This window comes from Gymnoscopelus braueri, assembly GCF_963280865.1.
Source record: "Gymnoscopelus braueri genome assembly, chromosome: 8".
NCBI lineage: Eukaryota > Metazoa > Chordata > Actinopteri > Myctophiformes > Myctophidae > Gymnoscopelus > Gymnoscopelus braueri.
This window is the reverse complement of record NC_137609.1, coordinates 1,972,841-1,992,727: the sequence shown is the minus strand read 5'-3', so window position 1 is coordinate 1,992,727 and position 19,887 is coordinate 1,972,841. Positions and strand designations below refer to the sequence as shown.

At 40.6% G+C, this 19,887-nt stretch overlaps 1 protein-coding gene across 3 annotated transcripts in view; it reads right to left on the bottom strand.

Annotated features, from left to right (window-relative positions):
- Positions 1-18,966, bottom strand: part of pof1b (POF1B actin binding protein) — a 69,250-nt gene extending 50,284 nt beyond the window's left edge. For 2 of the 3 annotated variants that reach the window (XM_080435575.1, XM_080435577.1), the window contains exons 1-3: positions 18,514-18,966; positions 16,845-17,075; positions 15,448-15,531 (exon numbers count right to left, since the gene is read on the bottom strand). In XM_080435575.1, coding sequence (XP_080291701.1) covers positions 15,448-15,531; positions 16,845-17,075; positions 18,514-18,714 — 516 coding nt within the window. In that variant the 5' untranslated portion in view covers positions 18,715-18,966. The remainder of the gene's footprint in view (positions 1-15,447; positions 15,532-16,844; positions 17,076-18,513) is intronic. The other variant, XM_080435576.1, reaches the window with a different exon arrangement.
- Between the last annotated feature and the right edge of the window lie 921 nt (positions 18,967-19,887).

Here is a 19,887-nt window from a genome sequence, read left to right as displayed (position 1 = left end):
GAAGAGCAAAGAAAAATAGGGGGGAAAGGAAAACAAAGTCACTTGTAGGCTACTTGGTGTAATCCATGGTGGGTGGGTCCAAGGAAGAGCTAAATCCAAGTCATTTGTCCCTGGTATAATCCACAGGAAGAAATATAGAAAATAAAGAAATATATTTTGTTCCAGGGACCCCAGAAGCAAAGATTTGAGTTAAAATGTTCGCACTAAAAACATATATGCAAAGATTTGCACACATTTTCAAAAACAGCAGATCTACAGCAGATCTCGCTATGTACAAGCTCATAGAGCGGCACGAAAAAGACCTATATGTTATCAAATCACTACATAATGTTATATCATTGCCTTAAATGGCGATATATAGACAAGGGAAGGATGATTAAAAAATAATTATGTTTGTATTATTAGCCTTGGTGAACGTCTGACTCTATGTCTATCAGAAATGACTTTGTACAGGTGGAAAACTTTAGTTAAACTTGCAGAGTGACGTATTACTTTACCTGAGTTACATCTTCTGATAGCTGTACTTGAATGTTGACATGAAATAATAATCCTGTTTAGTGTTTCATTAGCGCGAGCGTGGAAAAAATCTAAATACAGTGTGTAGTGACGCTGATGTAAACACACGTTGAAAGGCTAGGATCAAGATACCAGAGGTGGGGACTTGGACTCGAGACTCGACTTGGACTCGAGTCCCAATTTTGATGACTTTAGACTTGCTTGACCAAATCAAAAATAGACTTGGACTTGCTTGGGACTTGAATGCCAAAGACTTGAGACTTGACTTGACTTGAACGCTAAAGACTTGAGACTTGACTTGACTTGAGCCCTCTTGACTTGAAAATTCAAGTCTTTTCAAGTCACTTTCAAGTCACTTAAGCAAGCCAAAAATGTTTAAAAAGTGTGCATCAACTATAATGTTATTAGTCAGAAATCCAAATGTTTTTGGCTTGTTTTTGGAAGTCGGTTCGCTTGTTTCTCTCCCGATACTTGGCAACACTGGCCCACATGTTGCACGTTACCAAACAAACAACACACCGGCTTCACTCCTGCCGTCGCTGCTGGAACTGAAGCCAGGTGGAATAAAATGTCAACTCCAGCAGTTATAGCTTTCGGTTTTAAAGATTACAAGGTGGAAGACAAGACGAGAAAAGCAGTATGCAAGGCAAGACCTATACTTCACATTAACATTACTGCGTGCTAAGAACAAACTATAACCAGTGGTGGAAAGTAACTAAGTACATTTACTCAAGTACTTTACTTAAGTACAATTTTGACTTATTTTTTACTTTACTGAAGTATTTGCAATTTTCAGTACTTTTACTTCTACATTACAGTCATTTAGCAGACGCTTTTATCCAAAGCGACTTACAGTAAGTGCATTCAACATAGGTAGGGAACGAAACTACTAATCACCAGAAGTCTTAAGTGCATTTTCTGCAAAAACAAGCAACCAAGAGTATACCTAGCGCTAAGGTAAAAGTGCAATATATCAGCTACCTACTTCTACTCAACTACATATGAGAGGCAGATATTAGCCTACTTTTACTCCACTACAATTATTTGAAAACTTTAGGTACCAGTTGCTTTGTAGATTTTGGTTATTAATACAAAACATACATTGACCACTTCAGCGCTATATATATTTCCTCTTCTACCCCGGATTTGAACGCGGTTTCCAGTGCAAGTGCTGAAATTTCACCATTGTGATAATAGAGCCTGCCTGCTTGCTCAGAAGATACACTGAATTTGTGTCAGATCCTGTGTCTAGGTGAGACATGGCCTTTGACATTATCTAAAGGTCTCAATAGAAGAGCAGGGAGACAAAATACAACCACCCTGATTGTATAAGTTATATTGTAGTAACATACTCTACCATACAGATTGTACAAAATTACATTATATTCATTAAAAAGGGCCCTTTTAAACCCTGTCCTCAAGGAGGAAATTAAAAGTACAGTATCTGCGTTCTGTTGGCCTGGAAGAACCCTTGTTTTAAAACAAATGCAAATTGTGAAAAATGCTCATGATTTATGTAAATCTTTACATATCTTGAATTAACATTTTGACTTGTTTGGGACTCGAAACAAAAGGTTAGGACTTGTGTGGGACTCGAAACAAAAGGTTAGGACTTGTTTGGGACTTGAAACAAAAGGTTAGGACTTGTGTGGGACTCGAGCCAAAATGCTAAGGACTTGTGTGGGACTCGAAACAAAAAGCTGAGAACTTGGACTTGACTTGGGACTTGGCTGTGTTGACTTGGACTTGACTCGGGACTTGAGAGCAAAGACTTGAGACTCGACTTGGACTTGCAACATAGGGACTTTGTCCCACCTCTGCAAGATACCAAGGATTCGACCGTGATGTCAGTGCTATGCGACACGGAAGTAGAACGGCATAAAGGTACCAAGGATTCGTCGATGATGTGACATCACTGACGAATCCTTGGCCCCTGATTTACACTGCGAGAGAGGCTCGCGTCGCAAAAGCCAGTGTTGTTAATTCAGCCAGAATCTGTCATTTGCGTTTCAAATCGTATTGTTTGATCGGCTGGTGATATAACTTAACTGTCACAAGGTATTTATAAACATACTTGTGTGGATGACAGTGACGGAGAATGTTAAAGTCTTGATAAGGACGCGCTGTGCACTTCTGTGTTGCTTGCATGTGTCAGCCCGTACAACATGTGGCGCACGGCCACGACCGCGGTCCACGCTCCGCTTTACTTTTTATTACTGATTTTATGTTAAAACTAAATGTTAAAAAAGGATTGATCAAGTGATATTACTCACAGAGAACATAACCTCCAGAAAAGTTTCACAACGTGCTGGTTAGAAGTGCTGGAGTGGAGTACTGGAGTGTTTTAATCGCAGCGTTTAATCGGTCATTTTCCTGCGATCCGATTCGATCCGATATCCATTTTTTTGCTGATATCGGGCCGATATCCGATCTGTTAATCGGATCGCGGCATCTCTAGATATAACAATTCTGTGACCATTTGAAAAGGTTATAAAACACGAAAATCACTGGCATTGGGTGAGTACATTATGAAAATACTCTGGCAGTCAAAGAGTTAACCTTTACAACGAGGTACAACTAGAAAGGATTCGTGGAACGAGCAACACAGCCAGACAATTTTTCTGTCTGTGGTGCCGTTGTGCAGATCTTGCCTGTACATCTCTTCTCAGGTGAAGTTGTTATGATGCTTAATAAGTAACCCTGAGCCTAACCATGAAGCCTTAGCCTAACGATGGTCACATTTGCTAAATGACGTTTATTTATGGGACATTTCATTCAAAAAGAAAAGTGACATGCTTGCAAACGCTGTGATGTCATAGCCTGGAAGGACGGTGGGTGTGTGACGTCATGAATTCACTAAAGAAAAACAGTCGTGGTTTGAACAATATTCAGGGGTTAGGTTTCTTGTTCTACTTGCAGCGGCACACAAAAATGTGCAGCGGTTTACGAGATTAGCCACGGACAAACACACCGACACACAGACAAAAACAAATCCTGTACCCAAAGGTGTCTGTCATCAAAATATACTTGCAGCACTCATTATGCAGAAGGTCCCATTTCACAAAAGTAACAGACCTACAAGATCTTAGATCGGCTATTTTAGTATAAAATAGGGTTTTATTTTTTATTTAAGTGGTTAATGTATGTTTTGTAATAATAACCTAAATCTGCAAAGCAACCTGTAAATATACTTTTTTTCAAATGAGTGTAGTGGAATAAAAATAATAAGTACACTATTTCCCTCTGAAATGTAATGGAGTAGAAGGATTGAAAGATATGCTCAAGAAAAGTAAATGTACTTCAACAACGCACAGTACTTAAGCACTAAGTATAGGGTGAATTTACTGTAGGTTGTAATGCAGTTGGGTGAGTGTGTGAGTTCATATATAATATTGTGGGATTATGGGATGTCGGTGTGAATCCCATTAACTGTGACACGCGAAATTCCACAAGCACATTCCAGTCCATCCTCTGTAGTGTACAACCACACTTAAATCATCCATGGGCAACTGGCGGCCCGGGGGCCACATGCGGCCCCCACCTTCACTTAATATATTTTTTTCACACAGAACCAGAGATAACGCGATCCGAAGATTTACTGCTCCATTCACTTCCTGGTTAACTTATTACTTAAAAATGCTGTATGTAATGCTGTGTCTCGGCTCCTAATTTTCTGGTCGAGACATGTTATTTTCAAAGGCGGACAATTAATGTCAACGAGGTCGCGATGACCTCGTTGACATTTGTGAAACCACACAGTGAAACCCTCAGTGATTAGCAACCATCAGGGGATCGATGGAGATAAATATTCTGTGACTACTTGAAAAATTAAGAAAATCTCAAAATCTCTGGCAGTGGGTGAGTGTTTTAATGTATACACTATGGCAGTTAAAGAGTTAATGCAGCCCACAGGTTAATATCGGAATACTGATATATTATTGATTTCAGCTATTACAATTGCAAACATGCAAACATGACCCGCTTTAATTACTTCAGTCTATATTAGTAGCTTAATGACTAGTATTACAATTCTGTTGTCTTTGTTATGTCCAATGCATTTGTATTTAAGGTCATAAAGTTAACATAAGTATAACTAAATGCATTTGAAATGAAATAAAAGTGTTACATTTCAGGATTCGAATTAAAAAATAGCTATATAATACAATTTAAAAAAATTAAATAGCAAGTTCAAAACGTGCCGCATTGCGGCGCGTTTTGAGCTTGTAGATCGGCTATTCTTGCAACTTATGTGTGACAAAGAATGGCGAAGCACAGCATTAATTTATGAAAAAAGACGCAGATGCAATGTGGCCCTCTGGAGTGAGTGTGGAAATATAGTGGCCCTTTCCATCATCAAAGTTGCCCACCCCTGACTTAAATCCTCAATACTTAGTCAACTTGACCTTTGAATCTGTACTTGGCCTGCTCCTTTTTTCCCCAGTACACCAAACCTCTTTGCCAAAAATGGCCTATGTGCATGTTCTCACTGGAAAGCTCACAACGTGCCGCAGCTTACTGTTTCTGGGAGCTTACTGGGGGCGGCGCCTGTCAGCAGGGAATGATGAACGGGAGGAGTAGGATGGAGGCCCTACGTCCTCCCGGTGGGGGCACCTCACTGGCAGGTGAGCCAGTAATAGACGCAACTGTCTTAGTTATTTTCTATGAATCAGGTGTAAGTTAAATTTAAGTTTAAATTCAAGAACAGTTTGCATGTTCTCCCTGTGTTCCCTGGGTTAGGCACCCTCACAATAAACATGCAGTAATCCTGGTCTCTATACTGCCTCATGATTCAGCATGAGCTCAGTTCTGGGCTCTCCCTAGGCTGGCAGAGGGAGAGTAGTGCCCAGGATTACATAGGCAAAAAATCGTGGGATAACAATTATAGAGAATAAATAAATACATTCAAAAACAGGTTTATGAATGAGGCCTGTTTCACATTCACACACAAATGATTTATATGGCTGTTCAAAAAAAGTTTAAAACCTAACACATGTGCTCAATCACTCACTCTCACTCTATCAAAGCTAACATCAAATAACAGAGGAGTTTCGTTTGAATTAGATAGGTGTGTGTGTGTGTGTGTGTGTGTGTGTGTGTGTGTGTGTGTGTGTGTGTGTGTGTGTGTGTGTGTGTGTGTGTGTGCGTGTGCGTGTGCGTGTGTGTGTGAGAAAAGAGGCTCTGTAATCTGATATGTAAACAGATGACATCATCACCTCGCCTCTCACTGTGTGTGTGTGTGTGTGTGTGTGTGTGTGTGTGTGTGTGTGTGTGTGTGTGTGTGTGTGTGTGTGTGTGTGTGTGTGTGTGTGTGTAACACTAGAGGAGAGAATACAGAAGAGTCAAGTTGCTGAACTTCTGTGAGAGACAAAGAGAGCGAGAGAGCGAGAGAGCGAGAGAGCAAGAGACCAAGAGAGAGAGAGAGAGCGAGCGAGAGAGAGAGAGGAATGCTATTTAACCCTAAACAGAGAAGACACAGTGGCAGAATACCTGAGCACTGTGACTGATCCAACACTAAGGAAAGCCTTCACTATGTGCTAAGGTTGGACGATATGGCGAATATATTGGCAATCGGCAATTGGATGAGTGCAATCGTCGGTTGTTTTTATGGGGCGATTTTGGGACATATTTGTAATTTTATTTATTTAAATGTTAATCAATTTGGGTCATTCTAATAATTATTATAAGGCACGTTCTTGTTGCACTGATTTCAGACAAGTCTTACAAAACAGCTGTCCCGGGCCTGTGTTCCCGGTAGACTACTCAAATGGAGCGTAGGAGAGCGGAAGAAAGGAGAATAGCTTTTGCTTTCCTAGTTGTCTGTTTATCAGCTACTACAGGGTTGGGCAACTTTGATGATGGAGAGGGCCACTATTATTTCCACACTCACTCCAGAGGTCCACATTGCATATACTGTCGGACAGACACCTCTTATCTCCGTATTTAAACTTTTTAAAATGCCATTCTCTGTCACACAAAAGTAGCAAAAATAGCCGATCTACAAGCTCAAAACGCGTCGCAGCGCGATGTGTTTTGAGCTTGTAGATCTGCCATTTTTGCTATATATTTTTTTAAATCCACAAAATCCACAAAATGTTCCTGAAAAGTAACATTTTTATTTAATTTCAAATGCAATTAGTTATACTTATGTTAACTGTAAAAAAGACAATATAATTTGAATACTAGTCATTAAGCTACTAATATAGACTGAAGTAATTTAAGCCGGTTATGTTTGCATGTTTGGAATTGTAACAGCTGAAATCAATAATTTATCAGTAATCCGGTATTAACCGGCTGCATTCAGTGAAGGTGGGGGTCGCATGTGGCCCCCGGGCCGCCAGTTGCCCATGTACTGTATGGGCTACTGTATGTTTGAGAGCAAAGCCTTGTTACGAGCCGACGAGCCGTAAAACAGGAAATGAAAGTAAACCTATCTACAGTAGCTGGTTTCTATAATCCAAATCCTCGCTGCGCATTGAAAGTTTGACAGCGCAGGAACGCATGTCTCTAGGTCTCATGAGATCCTGCACTTTAATTCTTAACTGATTGATGTCATGTCTGGATATTAACACTTGTGTTGGTTGTTTATATCATAAGTCAATCAACGCAATTTGAAATGGGAGTTCGCTGCCCCGCCACCAAAATGTAAAATGCCCTGACATCATCCATCAAAAGGATGTGAATCACTGGCTTCTTTCAAAACTGTCCTGAAAAAGCATCTGTCAGAAAACTAGTGGAGATGGATATTAAATCCCATTGATATAAATCCCGTTTTTACTAAAGTAAGCTGTTGTGATGAGAAGGTCAATTTGACGGTATCGGACATTAAGCAGCCTGTTGTGAGCTTGTATGTTTGAACATTCTTTAGCACAGCTCTTAGGGATATTTCACTTTTAAAAATGTTTGTGTCACTTCTAGGCTTTTGTGAGCACCCATACAGTTTTTCGTGTCGCACTATGAGCTTGTAGATCTGCTATTTTATATATACATCTTTTTTTAAGCAAACATGTTTTACTCAAATCTTTGCTTTTGAAGGTCCTTAGCACAAAATGTTTTTTGAGAAGGGGGTCCGCAGTGAAATATATGAAACCACTGAACCCACTGAACCACTGTACTAGGACACTGGTTTTCAAACTGTTAAACTTTGGTTAAAGGGATACTTCACTCTCGGGCCGGGGACACATTTAAAAAACATATTAAAAATAAATGAAAAAAGTTATGGAAAATTCATGGCCCCCTCACGCATTAGTAGGACACTCTAATGCGTGAGGGGGCCATGAATTTTCCATAACTTTTTTCATTTATTTTTAATATTTTTTTTAAATGTGTCCCCGGCCCTAAAGTGAAGTATCCCTTTAATTTCAGGGTCAAATTAACTGATGGTCCTAAAACCATAAGAAGCGACAACGTGACCAGCAGGCATACATTTCCACTGGCTACACAGGAGACACAAGGTCACCACAAGGTCACTGGATATGTTGAGAAGAAGGAAGATGAAGATAAGATTCTCCCTGGGTTGATTTCTCAGAGGATACACCACACAAACACACACACAGACACACAGGACGGACCGCATTCCTCAATGGAGTGTAAACAATGCTTCACTCCAATGCAGTATGCAAAGAAAAAAAGAAATGTATTTTTAAATAATTAAAAATAGACGCCAAAATAAAATATATGTATATATTTAAATGTCTTTGCCAGAAGTCCAATCCCTTCCACACACACACACACACACACACACACACACACACACACACACACACACACACACACACACACACACACACACACACACACACACACACACACACACACACACACACGTTTGTTCTGCTACTCTGTTCTGACTCAACATGAATTACAAACATTACGGTAGTACACGGTACACTAAATTATGTATATAACTACGTATGAAAACATTTTAGAGCTCGGGTGGAGCAGTGGTAAAGTACCTGCCCACCACCACAGAGTCTGGGGGTTTGAATCCACCGCGGTGCATCATACATTTTGTTAAGCGTCAACTGACGGTGAAAAAGTAATCATTTATCCAAAGTTATCCAAAAAATTAGAATCCAAACAGAGACATTATCAAATGTAACTCAATATCATAAAAAGTCATAGACTCTCATACCTGACAGGCTGAGGTGTTTTTTTTTGGGACACAGTTCTTATATGACGCAATCTAAGATTTCCCTATTAAGTCACATCTTGGGCGTGAGGCCTCGTCTGTGTGGAGGTAGTCCAACATTTTAAACATTAAACACGTGGCAAAAAATCATAACTTGCTCTTTTGAGTCACCATATTATCAAAAAATAGTCAAACATGCATCGAAAACCCAGGTTGCCATGGATACCATACTCTTCATACGATTAACAAAATACACACACACACACACTAGCTTCACAATGGGTTTGCGGCTATAATAAATATACCAACATGTCATGTAATAACTACAGTATGTACTGACATGAATGTATGTCATAGTTGTGTTCATATTGACAGTTTATGATGATTCATGTTAATTTAACGCAAATTATACCACATCCGTGTGTGTGTGTGTGTGTGTGTGTGTGTGTGTGTGTGTGTGTGTGTGTGTGTGTGTGTGTGTGTGTGTGTGTGTGTGTGTGTGTGTGTGTGTGTGTGTGTGTGTGTGTGTCTGCGTGCATTTGTATTACTATACTTGTGAGAACCAAAAGATTTGTTTTTACAATAAGAAAAAGGTTCAGGTTGGGGTTAGGATTAGGATTAGACATTTAGAGGTCAGGTTTAGGGATTAGAGATAGAGTTAAGCCTGATTTAACACTTAGTTGTGCACTGGTGTTGTGCACCAAAAAATTGCACAAGCTCACAACACATTGCGATGCGTTGTGAGCTTGTTGATCAGAAATGTTCCGGCTTTAGCCTTCCGGTTAAAAATGGCAATTAAAAAAATGGCATTCATAAAATCAAAATGTTGAGTCAGAACAGAGTAGCAGAACAAACGTGTGTGTGTGTGTGTGTGTGTGTGTGTGTGTGTGTGTGTGTGTGTGTGTGTGTGTGTGTGTGTGTGTGTGTGTGTGTGTGTGTGTGTGTGTGTGTGTGTGTGTGTGTGTGTGTGTGTGTTGTAATTAAATGTGAATGTTCGACATTCTGTGTTTGTGGGAAGAGAATCTCCCACACTTAGAGCATTTAGAGCCACTTAAAGTAAAACACATTGAAATACTTGTAGACACGTTTGCAAACATTTAGAAGCATGTCAAAACATGTCAAAACATTTAAAAACCACATTTAAAGGGGTGTTTGACACAGCGTGTGAGGACTAAATGTCCCCACAAGTATAGTAGAATATGAGCCATTGACATTGTGACACCATTGTCCTGGTCTTCACGAGAAGAAATTATTATTTGATTATTAGAGATTGGGATTAGGGTTAAGGTTAGACATTTAGAGGTCAGGTTTAGGGTTAGAGTTTAACCAATTAATTAGTTGTGTGGCGGTTGTGTGTGTGTGTGTGTGTGTGTGTGTGTGTGTGTGTGTGTGTGTGTGTGTGTGTGTGTGTGTGTGTGTGTGTGTGTGTGTGTGTGTGTGTGTGTGTGTGTGTGTGTGTGTGTGTGTGTGTGTGCATGATTGAGCAAACATGTTCAGTTGACAGACGGAGTGGTTAATGATGTAATTTTTTTTTAAACATGATGTTTTACCTCCACCCTCTCTCTTTCCGAGTGTTGACACATCTATTCAACTAAACATACTGTACAGTTCAACTCCCTCCCTCCCTCCCTCCCCTCTCTCTCCTCCTCTCTCTCTCTCTCTCCCGACGGTGCCTTCACTTCAGTGTTAATTTTGTTGACCAAGACTAAAAGACTAAGATTTTGATATTTAGACTAGACTAAAGGCGGTTACACACCGGCGAATATGTGAATATACGCAAAATTCGGACTCGTTCCGAATAATTAAAAGACGCTTTTTTCGCTCCGCGAAACTGGTGTGGAAGCTTGCATTGACTTTATAAGGTTTTTCTTTTAAAACGTATCATTCGCATGAAAAAAATCGCCCCCGGTGTGTAAGGACCTTAAGACTAAACAATTTCAGAGGTCTAAAATAGGACTAAAACTAAATGGTGTTATTCAAAAGACTAAGACTAGGACTAAATAAGACATAAATATTGAGGTATATCTGAGTTACTTGAGGGGGTTCCAAATGGACCCTTACATGTATGTACCTCTGAGAATGTACAAATGGAACCAAATGGACCCTTACAGGTCTGTAACTCTGAGAGTTATGGTGGTCCTTGAATTGATAAAGTTTGAGAACCACTGGTAGACTTCACGTCTGCTATACAATTACACAATAGTATAGCAGACGTGAAGTCCACATACCAGCTTTGACAGTGGGATTAAAAATGTATACAAATCGTTTGAAAATAGCCGATCTACAATCGAGACACATTGTGAGCTTGTAGATCGGCTATTTTCAAATGGCCAAAAAATATATAGGGCTGAAGTGGTTAATGTATGTTTTGTAATAATAATCTAAATCTACATAGTAAATAAAGTTTTCAAATAATTGTAGTGGAGTAAAAGTATAATATTTGCCTCTGAGATGTAGTAGCCTCGATCTCCAGGCTTTTATTGCTTAGTTTTGCTAAAAAATAAAAGCCTGGCCCAACTATAGCCTGTACTGGGTATGAGGAAGTGTTTCATTTCCCAACCAACCAGAGTGCAGTGGGCGTCGCTCGTAATGTTGTGTTAACGGGGCGGGGGTTGACGGACAGATCGGTGAACCAATGGGATCAGGCGCCGTCTCTCGCCGGCTCTATACACACGCCCCTTTATACACGAAATCAGGAGGGTTGCAGCAGGCTAGAGATGTAGTGGAGTAGAAGTAAAAGAATAGTCAATTGGAAATACTCCAGTAAAGTAAAAGTACCTCAAAATTGTACTTAAGTACAGTACTTGAGTAAATGTACTTAGTTACTTTACACCACTGTCTGTTTGTCTGCCTGTCACATCCCCAACAACTAGGACAAGCTGAAGTATTTTCATGTGTCGTATATGATGAGGCATTAGACCGCGTGTTAGCAGGCTTGTTGGTGGTAATAAAGAAGTGGAGAAGAAGCGAGAAGAGACAGACGTCAGGGTTTCCAAGTTCCATTCAGTGGTTTATTCAGCAACAAACAAACAGCATCGCAAGTACAGCATCGCAGCAGCAGCATATCATCCAGGAGCAGAGCTCCTGTCCAGCCTCACGGCCTGGCAGTACTAACTAACTAGTCATTTACAGTCACTGTTTTATACACATTAGAATGCATTAGCATGTGGGGTGGGGGTCAATGATAGCCATATAAGGTATGTACCAAAGATAAAAGCAACACAATGGCCATTTGGCTCAGCTGCAGCTGTTGCTGCGTTAGAATATAGCAATTTCACCAGTCACACTCTGAGTAGCAGATGGCAGGCTGGCTCACAACACATTCATGATTCTCTTACTTTAGTAAACTGACTTTAGATTAGTATAGTATCATTTCTTAATATGTTTTGACTTGCACACTGTCCAGATACCACACATGGCAGTAGGGTTAGGGTTTTCACGGCTGCAGGTCGTAGTTTTAGAAATATCTGGGAACTCCACCCACTTCTGTATTGTTTGTAAATTATCAATAAGACACATTTTTGTGAATTAATATCTCTGTCCTGTCAGCACTTCCCCAGGCTGTGTTTACTAGTGAGAAGAACACCTGGTCTGGTTATGTCATCAGCACATCAAAGTACTTTCATGGCTGTAGGGAGAACATTTACTCCATATGCTGATGTTACTACCAGCATGCCTTCTGACGCGCACGCACACGCGCACACACACACACACACACTCTCTGACACCACACCCTTATACACACCATGCCTCCTGGCATTTTTTAAACTAACCAGTTCACACCGGTTAGTTTAAATTGCTACCAGCTTCATGAATCACACTCTCTCTCTCACACACACACACACACACACACACACACACACACACACACACACACACACACACACACACACACACACACACACACACACACACACACACACACACACACACACACACACACACACACACACACACACACACACACACACACACACACGGCTGAGGGGGAGCTTGCAGGCACACCCAAAGCGAGGAATTTATACTGTATGTCAAACGATAGATTTCAAAATACTACCGTTGGTTACTTAGTTTCTAAAGCATTAGGTTTAAAATACTACTGTTGGTTTATAAAGCATTAGGTTTAAAATACTACTGCACTCCACAATTTAGACATTCATCAGACACTCTTATCCAGACAGACTTGCCCGTGTGAGATAAGAACAAGCAGAGTAACCATGAGTGAATCATATAGTGCCCAGTGGTGTAAAGTACATTTACTCAAGTACCGTACTTAAGTACAATGTTTAGGTACTTTTACAGTACCGGAGTATTTCCAATTGTCTATACTGTTACCTCTACTCCACTACATCTCAGAGGCAAATATTGTACTTTTAATCCACTACAATTATTTGAAAACTTTAGTTACTAGTTACTTTGCATATATAAATTATTACATTATGAAACATACATTAACCACTTTAGCCCTGTTTTATACATAGGCTATTTGAAAATAGCCGATCTACAAGCTCACAACGCGTCTTGTAGATCGGCTATTTTCAAACATTTTAGTACTTTTACTTTTGGTACTCTAAGTACATTTCGATACCAATACTTTTGTACTTTTACTCAAGTACATTTTTTATTCCGGACTTTCACTTGTAACAGAGTACTTCTACATTGCAGTATTGATACGTTTACTTAAGTAAAACATTAGTATTACTTTTTCCACCACTGGTAGTGCCTCAAAGAAACTATTAGGATAGCAGGCAAATCTAAATAACAAAAACAGAAGAACAAGTGACCGGTGACAGAAGAAAGGATACAAGGAGAGAGAGGTGCTAGGGGTGATTTCTGAGCTCGTGCTACGCCATGAACCATCTGAGTTTTACACAAATTCTCCTACAGTCACAACTAAACGTTCAGTTTTTATGCTCCATATAATCTGGAACGAACTTCTAGAATCACAACGAATCATTAAGGTTTATGCTCCACATACTATGGAACAAACTTCTAGAACAGGGGTCTTCAACAGGGGGTCCTGGACCCCTAGGGGGTCGCCAAATCGTTGTGTGATAGGATATTTTTTTACATTAACCACTAGCATCCCTTTTCTGAGGAGAACTTTAGCCAAAAATTGCTGATCTACAAGCTCACAGCTGCGAGGCGTTGTGAGCTTGTAGATCTGCTATTTTTTGGCAAAGAGGTATTAGGTGTAGAGGGAAAAAAAGAGCAGACCAAGTTAAAAAATAATTAGTTTCATCTGCAACACTTTTTTATACAATATAGAGGGGGTCCATGCTTCATCTCTCTCTCAGCTGGGGGGTCCTTGGCCTGAAAACGTTAAACCCCTGTTCTAGAATCACAACTAATCATTAAGTCTTATGCTCCACATAATATGGTAACAAACTCCGAGAAAACTGCAGGTCTGACTACAAATGTCAGTTATTTTCATGCCTTCTGCACTGTAATTGTATTCTTCGTTATATTCATTGTCTCCGCCAGGCCGAAAGGCATGGCGAGAGAGTATGTTTTACCCCCTGTCCGTCCGTCCGTCCGTGTGTCCGTCCGTGTGTCCGTGTGTCCGTGTGTGTGTGTGTGTCCGTCCTTCTGTCTGCGACCAGCTAATCTCCGCCACCGTTGGCCCGGTCGCTGTGAAACTGTGCACACACACTCCCTGGATACCACAGCAGAACCTCTGCCCCACATTTTTCAGATCAGCCCGTCATAGCGCCACCATGGGGCCAACTTTTGCTAAACACATTTTTTGCTATTACTCCTACAGATTTTGTCCAAAAAACATGCAAATCGGTACACAGTATCTCCATAGCCATGTGATCAACACGGATCTGTCCGATTTCCCATATTCCATCCTCATTGGCTATGGTTGGCTTCCAAAGTTTGCAGGATTGGTCCGTTTTGAACAAAATGCCTCAAATCATGAACGCAGCGTGCGATTTCCGTGAAAATTTGCACGCACATTCCCACTAGGCCGCGGAAGAAATGCCCCCCTTTTCACATTGCCCTGTTATAGCGCCACCAGCAGGTCTACTTTAGCAAAACACATTTTTGCAACAAAATGCCTCAAATCATGAATGCATGCACATTCCCACTAAGCCGAGGAAGAAATGGCACCCTTTTCACATTGGCCTATTATAGCGCCACCAGGAGGCCACAATAACGTACCTGACCTGGCGGAGACCTGTGCTCCGAGGAGCACTTTTTCTAGTTTTAAGTCCTTTTATTTTGTCCTCGTCGTAATGGTATACGTACATGTGCGTAAATCACGTTGAATTGCCTTTTAAGCTTGTCATTCATCAGGTAAGAGGACAAATCCAACCACTAATGCTGTTCCCTTGAGCAAGGCATGGGAGCCGTTAGGCCAGAGGGCCCTCGTTTTACTGCTGAGGCCCTGACCAAAGACATCAAATCTAATTTTTTTGCGCCCACGGCACACCAAAATATCTCTCCCTCTCCCTCGCTTATATAAAACATGTCACTACAAGTTACAGGTGCGTGTTCACTGTGTCGTGAGTTATTACTGTACATGATATTAATCAAAACACGTATCCTCCAGCTGTGTGTGTGTGTGGTTCTACGGCTCAGATTACAGTTAGTAAAACCTTCAGGTCAGGGTCGGGGGTCAGGGCTGAGGGGTCAGAGGTTAGGTTTAGGGGATTCTGGTTACAAGTGCAAAAAACACTTTTTTGTAAAAGTTGCATTTGTAATGAGAGATTGCTTTTGATGTGTCCTGAAGTACAGCAATACAAAAATGTGCACACAAACACACACATACGGGCGTGCATAAGTGCGTGTGTACTAACCTCCTCTTCATCCATGCTGGGAACTGGACTCTTGATGGGACTGGAAGAGTGACTGAAGACTGATGAAGACTTTCTAGTGGTGCCCTGAGAGAGAGACAAAGAGAGAGACAGAGAGAGGGACAGAGACAAAGAGAGACAGAGAGAGGGAGAGTGAGTGAGAGAGAGATCCATCAGACTTATGAACAACACACTACATTACATTGTTATGAATTATGATTATTTATCTGCTTGACCCACTGCACATTATGTGGTGAATCACTCATCTACGTAAGCATAATTGATACCTGTGTATATATTTATATGATCAATATAATGTACAACATATCAATGGTTCCCAAAGTGAGGTCCAGGGACCCTCAGAGTTCCTTAAGGGTCTGTAACTCTGAGAGAGAACCACAGTTTAGAGGCTATGCGCGTGACATCATCGTACCCGGAAGTTATGCGGGAATGCCTTGACAGCCCATACATCCAAACAGAAAAGTCCTATCTGGTTGTATTAAAAAACGTTAAACTCACCAACATGGCAGCTGTACGGAAAGCTTGAATTATCCTCTTTCTATCCTCAACGTTTTTGTTTCATAAAAACCCACCATAGACATGTTATAAGCTAGTTTCTGTCAATAAATTCCATGCAGGTGATTCTTTGTGTCAGAGTGTTAGAGTTTGGAAGCGCTCGTTTTCAATAACCCAACGTCCTGCTGCCTCCTGCATGTGCCATTTAGAAACAGGTGGTATGCAGGACCGTTGAGTGATTTCCAACGAGCGCTTCCAAACTCCAATGCTCCATGCTGCTCAACAGGGACGTCAGAGGGATTTGGAGGCAGGGGCTGGAATTTCAAAAAGGGCACCAAACAATACTTTTAGGCCCGAAAACCCAAATAACCCGAAAATGTGTCATTGCGTTAATGTCCTTAAAGTCACGCATCCAACAAGCTTTGAACTGAGCAGATTGGACCTTCTGTTCCAGAGATAATGGCCAAAACAAAACGCAGAGTTTTGGCCATTGTCGCCCGTTTTCTTTAATAATACGGGCTAGGAAGGTCGGACGGCGACAAACTAGATACCTGAGTAAAGTTCACTTTGAGCTGCATCCAGCACATCCGCTGCCATTTCCGTCGGCCTTACCGTTAGGCCGCTAGGGGCAAATGTGCCCTCTAGGGGCACATTTCTTTTTTGGGGATAATAGATTTTTCTTTTCTTTTTTTTTTGTCTGGAGAGGGCACTTTTTTACCGACGGGGGCTCGAGCCCCCTTTCATGTCTATGTGTGCACGTGCCTGCTGCTCAATGTTTTGCCACTCAGTCTAGAGATGATGGGGGCGTGTCCCAGTGGAAACGTGACGCATGTGCATACTCTCTATCTATGATAACAACAACACACATGGTCTAGTCCACTCACGCCCATGACGTCATGGTGTCTGTAGATGAGGTCCGCCTCGTCCTGGCTGCTGCTGACGCTGATCCTGGGCAGAGTGCCCAGGCTGGTCAGGTTCTGGTAGTTGGGGTAGCTCTGGTAGTTCAGGTACTGTTGGTTCTGCAGGTACTGTTGGTTCTGCAGGTACACTGGACCCACCGGATTCACCGGACCCACCGGGTTCACCGGAGACAGCACCATGTAGGAGTGGACCTGCTGCAGTGTTGCCAGAGTTTGCGAGAGAAACGAGCAACCGGGGTCTTATGAAAACAAGCCCAAAAGAACCGACTATACAGAATAGGCCACATGAGCACTTTAAATATAGAATTATAATATATATATTATAATATAATATATCAGCTATCGGAAAAATAAAATAATAGCCGAGCTACAAGCTCGCGATGCGTTGTGAGCTTGTAGATCTGCTATTTTTTTTAAAGATCTTGAAAAAAAAGGGAATGTTTTATTCAACTGCAACACAAATCTGGTATGGGGCACTATATTAATTTGGGGGGTAGGGGGGGGGGGGTCCTTGACATGAAAATTAACCCAACCCTAGACAGCCCATACATCCAAACAAACAGAAAAGTCTGATCTGATTGTATTAAAAAAACTTTAAACTCACCAACATTGCAGCTGTACGGAGAATTTGAAAAATCCTCTTTCTATCTGCAAAGTGGTTGCTTCATAAAAATCCACCATAAACATGTTATGAGCTACTTTCTGTCAGATGTGCAGGTGTTTTTTTTTGTAAGTGTTGGAGTTTGGAGGCGCTCGTTGGAAATCGCTCAATGGTCCTGCGTACCACCTGTTTATAAATGTCACATAATGCAGGAGACAGCAGGATGTTGCGTTAACGAGCGCTTCCCAACTCCAACACTTAAATAATGGATGTACAATTGAATGTATGGGCTGTCAAGGGTTGGTATTGCAACTCTAGATTCCAGATATTAAGAGAATGTAAGAGTTGCTTGCGGCTAGAGAACTACTGGTTTAAACCACATTTAGGAAGGAAGCCCAAATATAAGCCACTACTCTTTTAGAAACAAGCCCTAAAAAAAAAGCAAGCAACCAACAATATTTACAAGAGAAAAGAAACAAGCCCAAAACAAGCCCAAAAATAATAATAATAAGCAGTGGTGGAAAGAAACTAAGTACATTTACTTACTGTAGCCTACTTAAGTAAAATTGTGAGGTATTTGTACTTTACTTGAGTATCTCCAATTTCCCATACTTTTACTTCTACTCCTCTACATCTCAGAGGCAAATATTATACTTTTACTCCACTACCATTATTTGAAAACTTTAGTTACTAGTTACTTTCAAGATTTTGTTACTATTGTTATTATTACAAAACATACATTAACCACTTCAGCCCTGTATACCTTTCAGAGACCTTTCAAGATTTGTATACACTTGAAAACTTGAAATGGGGACATTCTGCATAATGAGTACTTTTACTTTTGGTACTTTAAGTACATTTTGATGCCAATACTTTTGTACTTTTACTCAAGTCAATTTTGATTACCGGACTTTTAACTGTAACGGAGTACTTCCACACTGCAGTATTGATACTTTTACTTGAGTAAAAAAAATTGAGTACTTTTTCCACCACTGCTTATAAATAATAATAAGCACAACTGTCAACACTGACCTGCTGCTGCTGCTGCTGCTGTACCGGAACCAGCTGGTACCCAACGGAACCAACGGAACCACCGGAAGCGCCATTCACCGTGGTATAGGCACCGTTCAGCGTGGTGTACTGCACCGGAACCGAGGACACCGGCACGGTCCGGTACGACGACGGATCTGAAGACACGCTAATGGTCCGGTATGACGTCATGTTGTTCATCATGGTGGACAGCGGACGGGCTGACGCAGGTAATAAAATAAACAAACAAACAGACTTTTTTCAATAAAAAAGTCCTTTTAAAGTGAGGGTTCTGTCCTCTGGAGAGCTCTATTTAGACCTTTAAATGAAGCGTTAAGTAGAGAATGAAGAGTTTTAAAGTGTTATTTGAAGTTTAGTTTAGCAGAAACGGCTCGAAAAAGCCAGACAAACAGACGCATCGGGTCCAAACACCTGTAGAACAAACAAGCAGCAGGAAGAGTCTGCTCTCTGCTCCTCCTGGATCTGTGTTGCCAGGTTCTACGGAAACAAAGCCCCACAAAAAAAAGTGAAGGGGTAGGTCAGCAGTGGTGGGAAAAAAGTACTCGCATCTTTTACTTAACTTTTACTTAAGTAAAAGTATCAATACTGTAGTGTAGAAATACTCTGTTACAAGTAAAAGTCCAGTAAACATTTTTTACTTTTGAGTAAAAGTACACAAGTATTGGCATCAAAATAGACTTAAAGTACCAAAAGTAATAGCCATGGTTCACATGACGCTTTATGACAGTCATGTTTCAGGGCTACAAAAGTAAAAGTAATCATTGTGTTTTGTTTTGTTTTGTTTTGTTTTGTTTTGTTTTGTTTTGTTTTGTTTTGTTTTGTTTTGTTTTGTTTTGTTTTGTTTTGTCTATTTCGAATATGTTCGAAATAAAAACAAGAAAACTAAAAACAGAATTATTTTCTTTTGCACTTTTGAAATCACAAAGAAAAACTATTTAAATTAATACCAGATTAAAATATGGCAAAAAAAGAAACAAGGAAAGGATATAGAGAAATTAATCAAAACATATCCGAAAAGGAGTGAGATGAAGTGTGCAGAATGTCCCATTTCCCAAGTTCATAATGTATACAAATCTTTTGAAAATAGCAGATCTACAACCTCACAATGTGTCGCGATGTGACACATTTTGAGGTTGTAGATCGGCTATTTTCAAATGGCCGAAATATAGGGCTGAAGTGGTTAATGTATGTTTTGTGATAATAATCTAAATCTGGAAAGTAACTAGTAACTAAAGCTGTAAAATAATCGTAGTGGGGTAAAAGTACAATATTTGCCTCTGAGAAGTATTGGAGAAGTAAAAGTATTGAAAATGAGAAATACTCCATTAAAGTCAAAATTCCTCAAAAGTATACTTA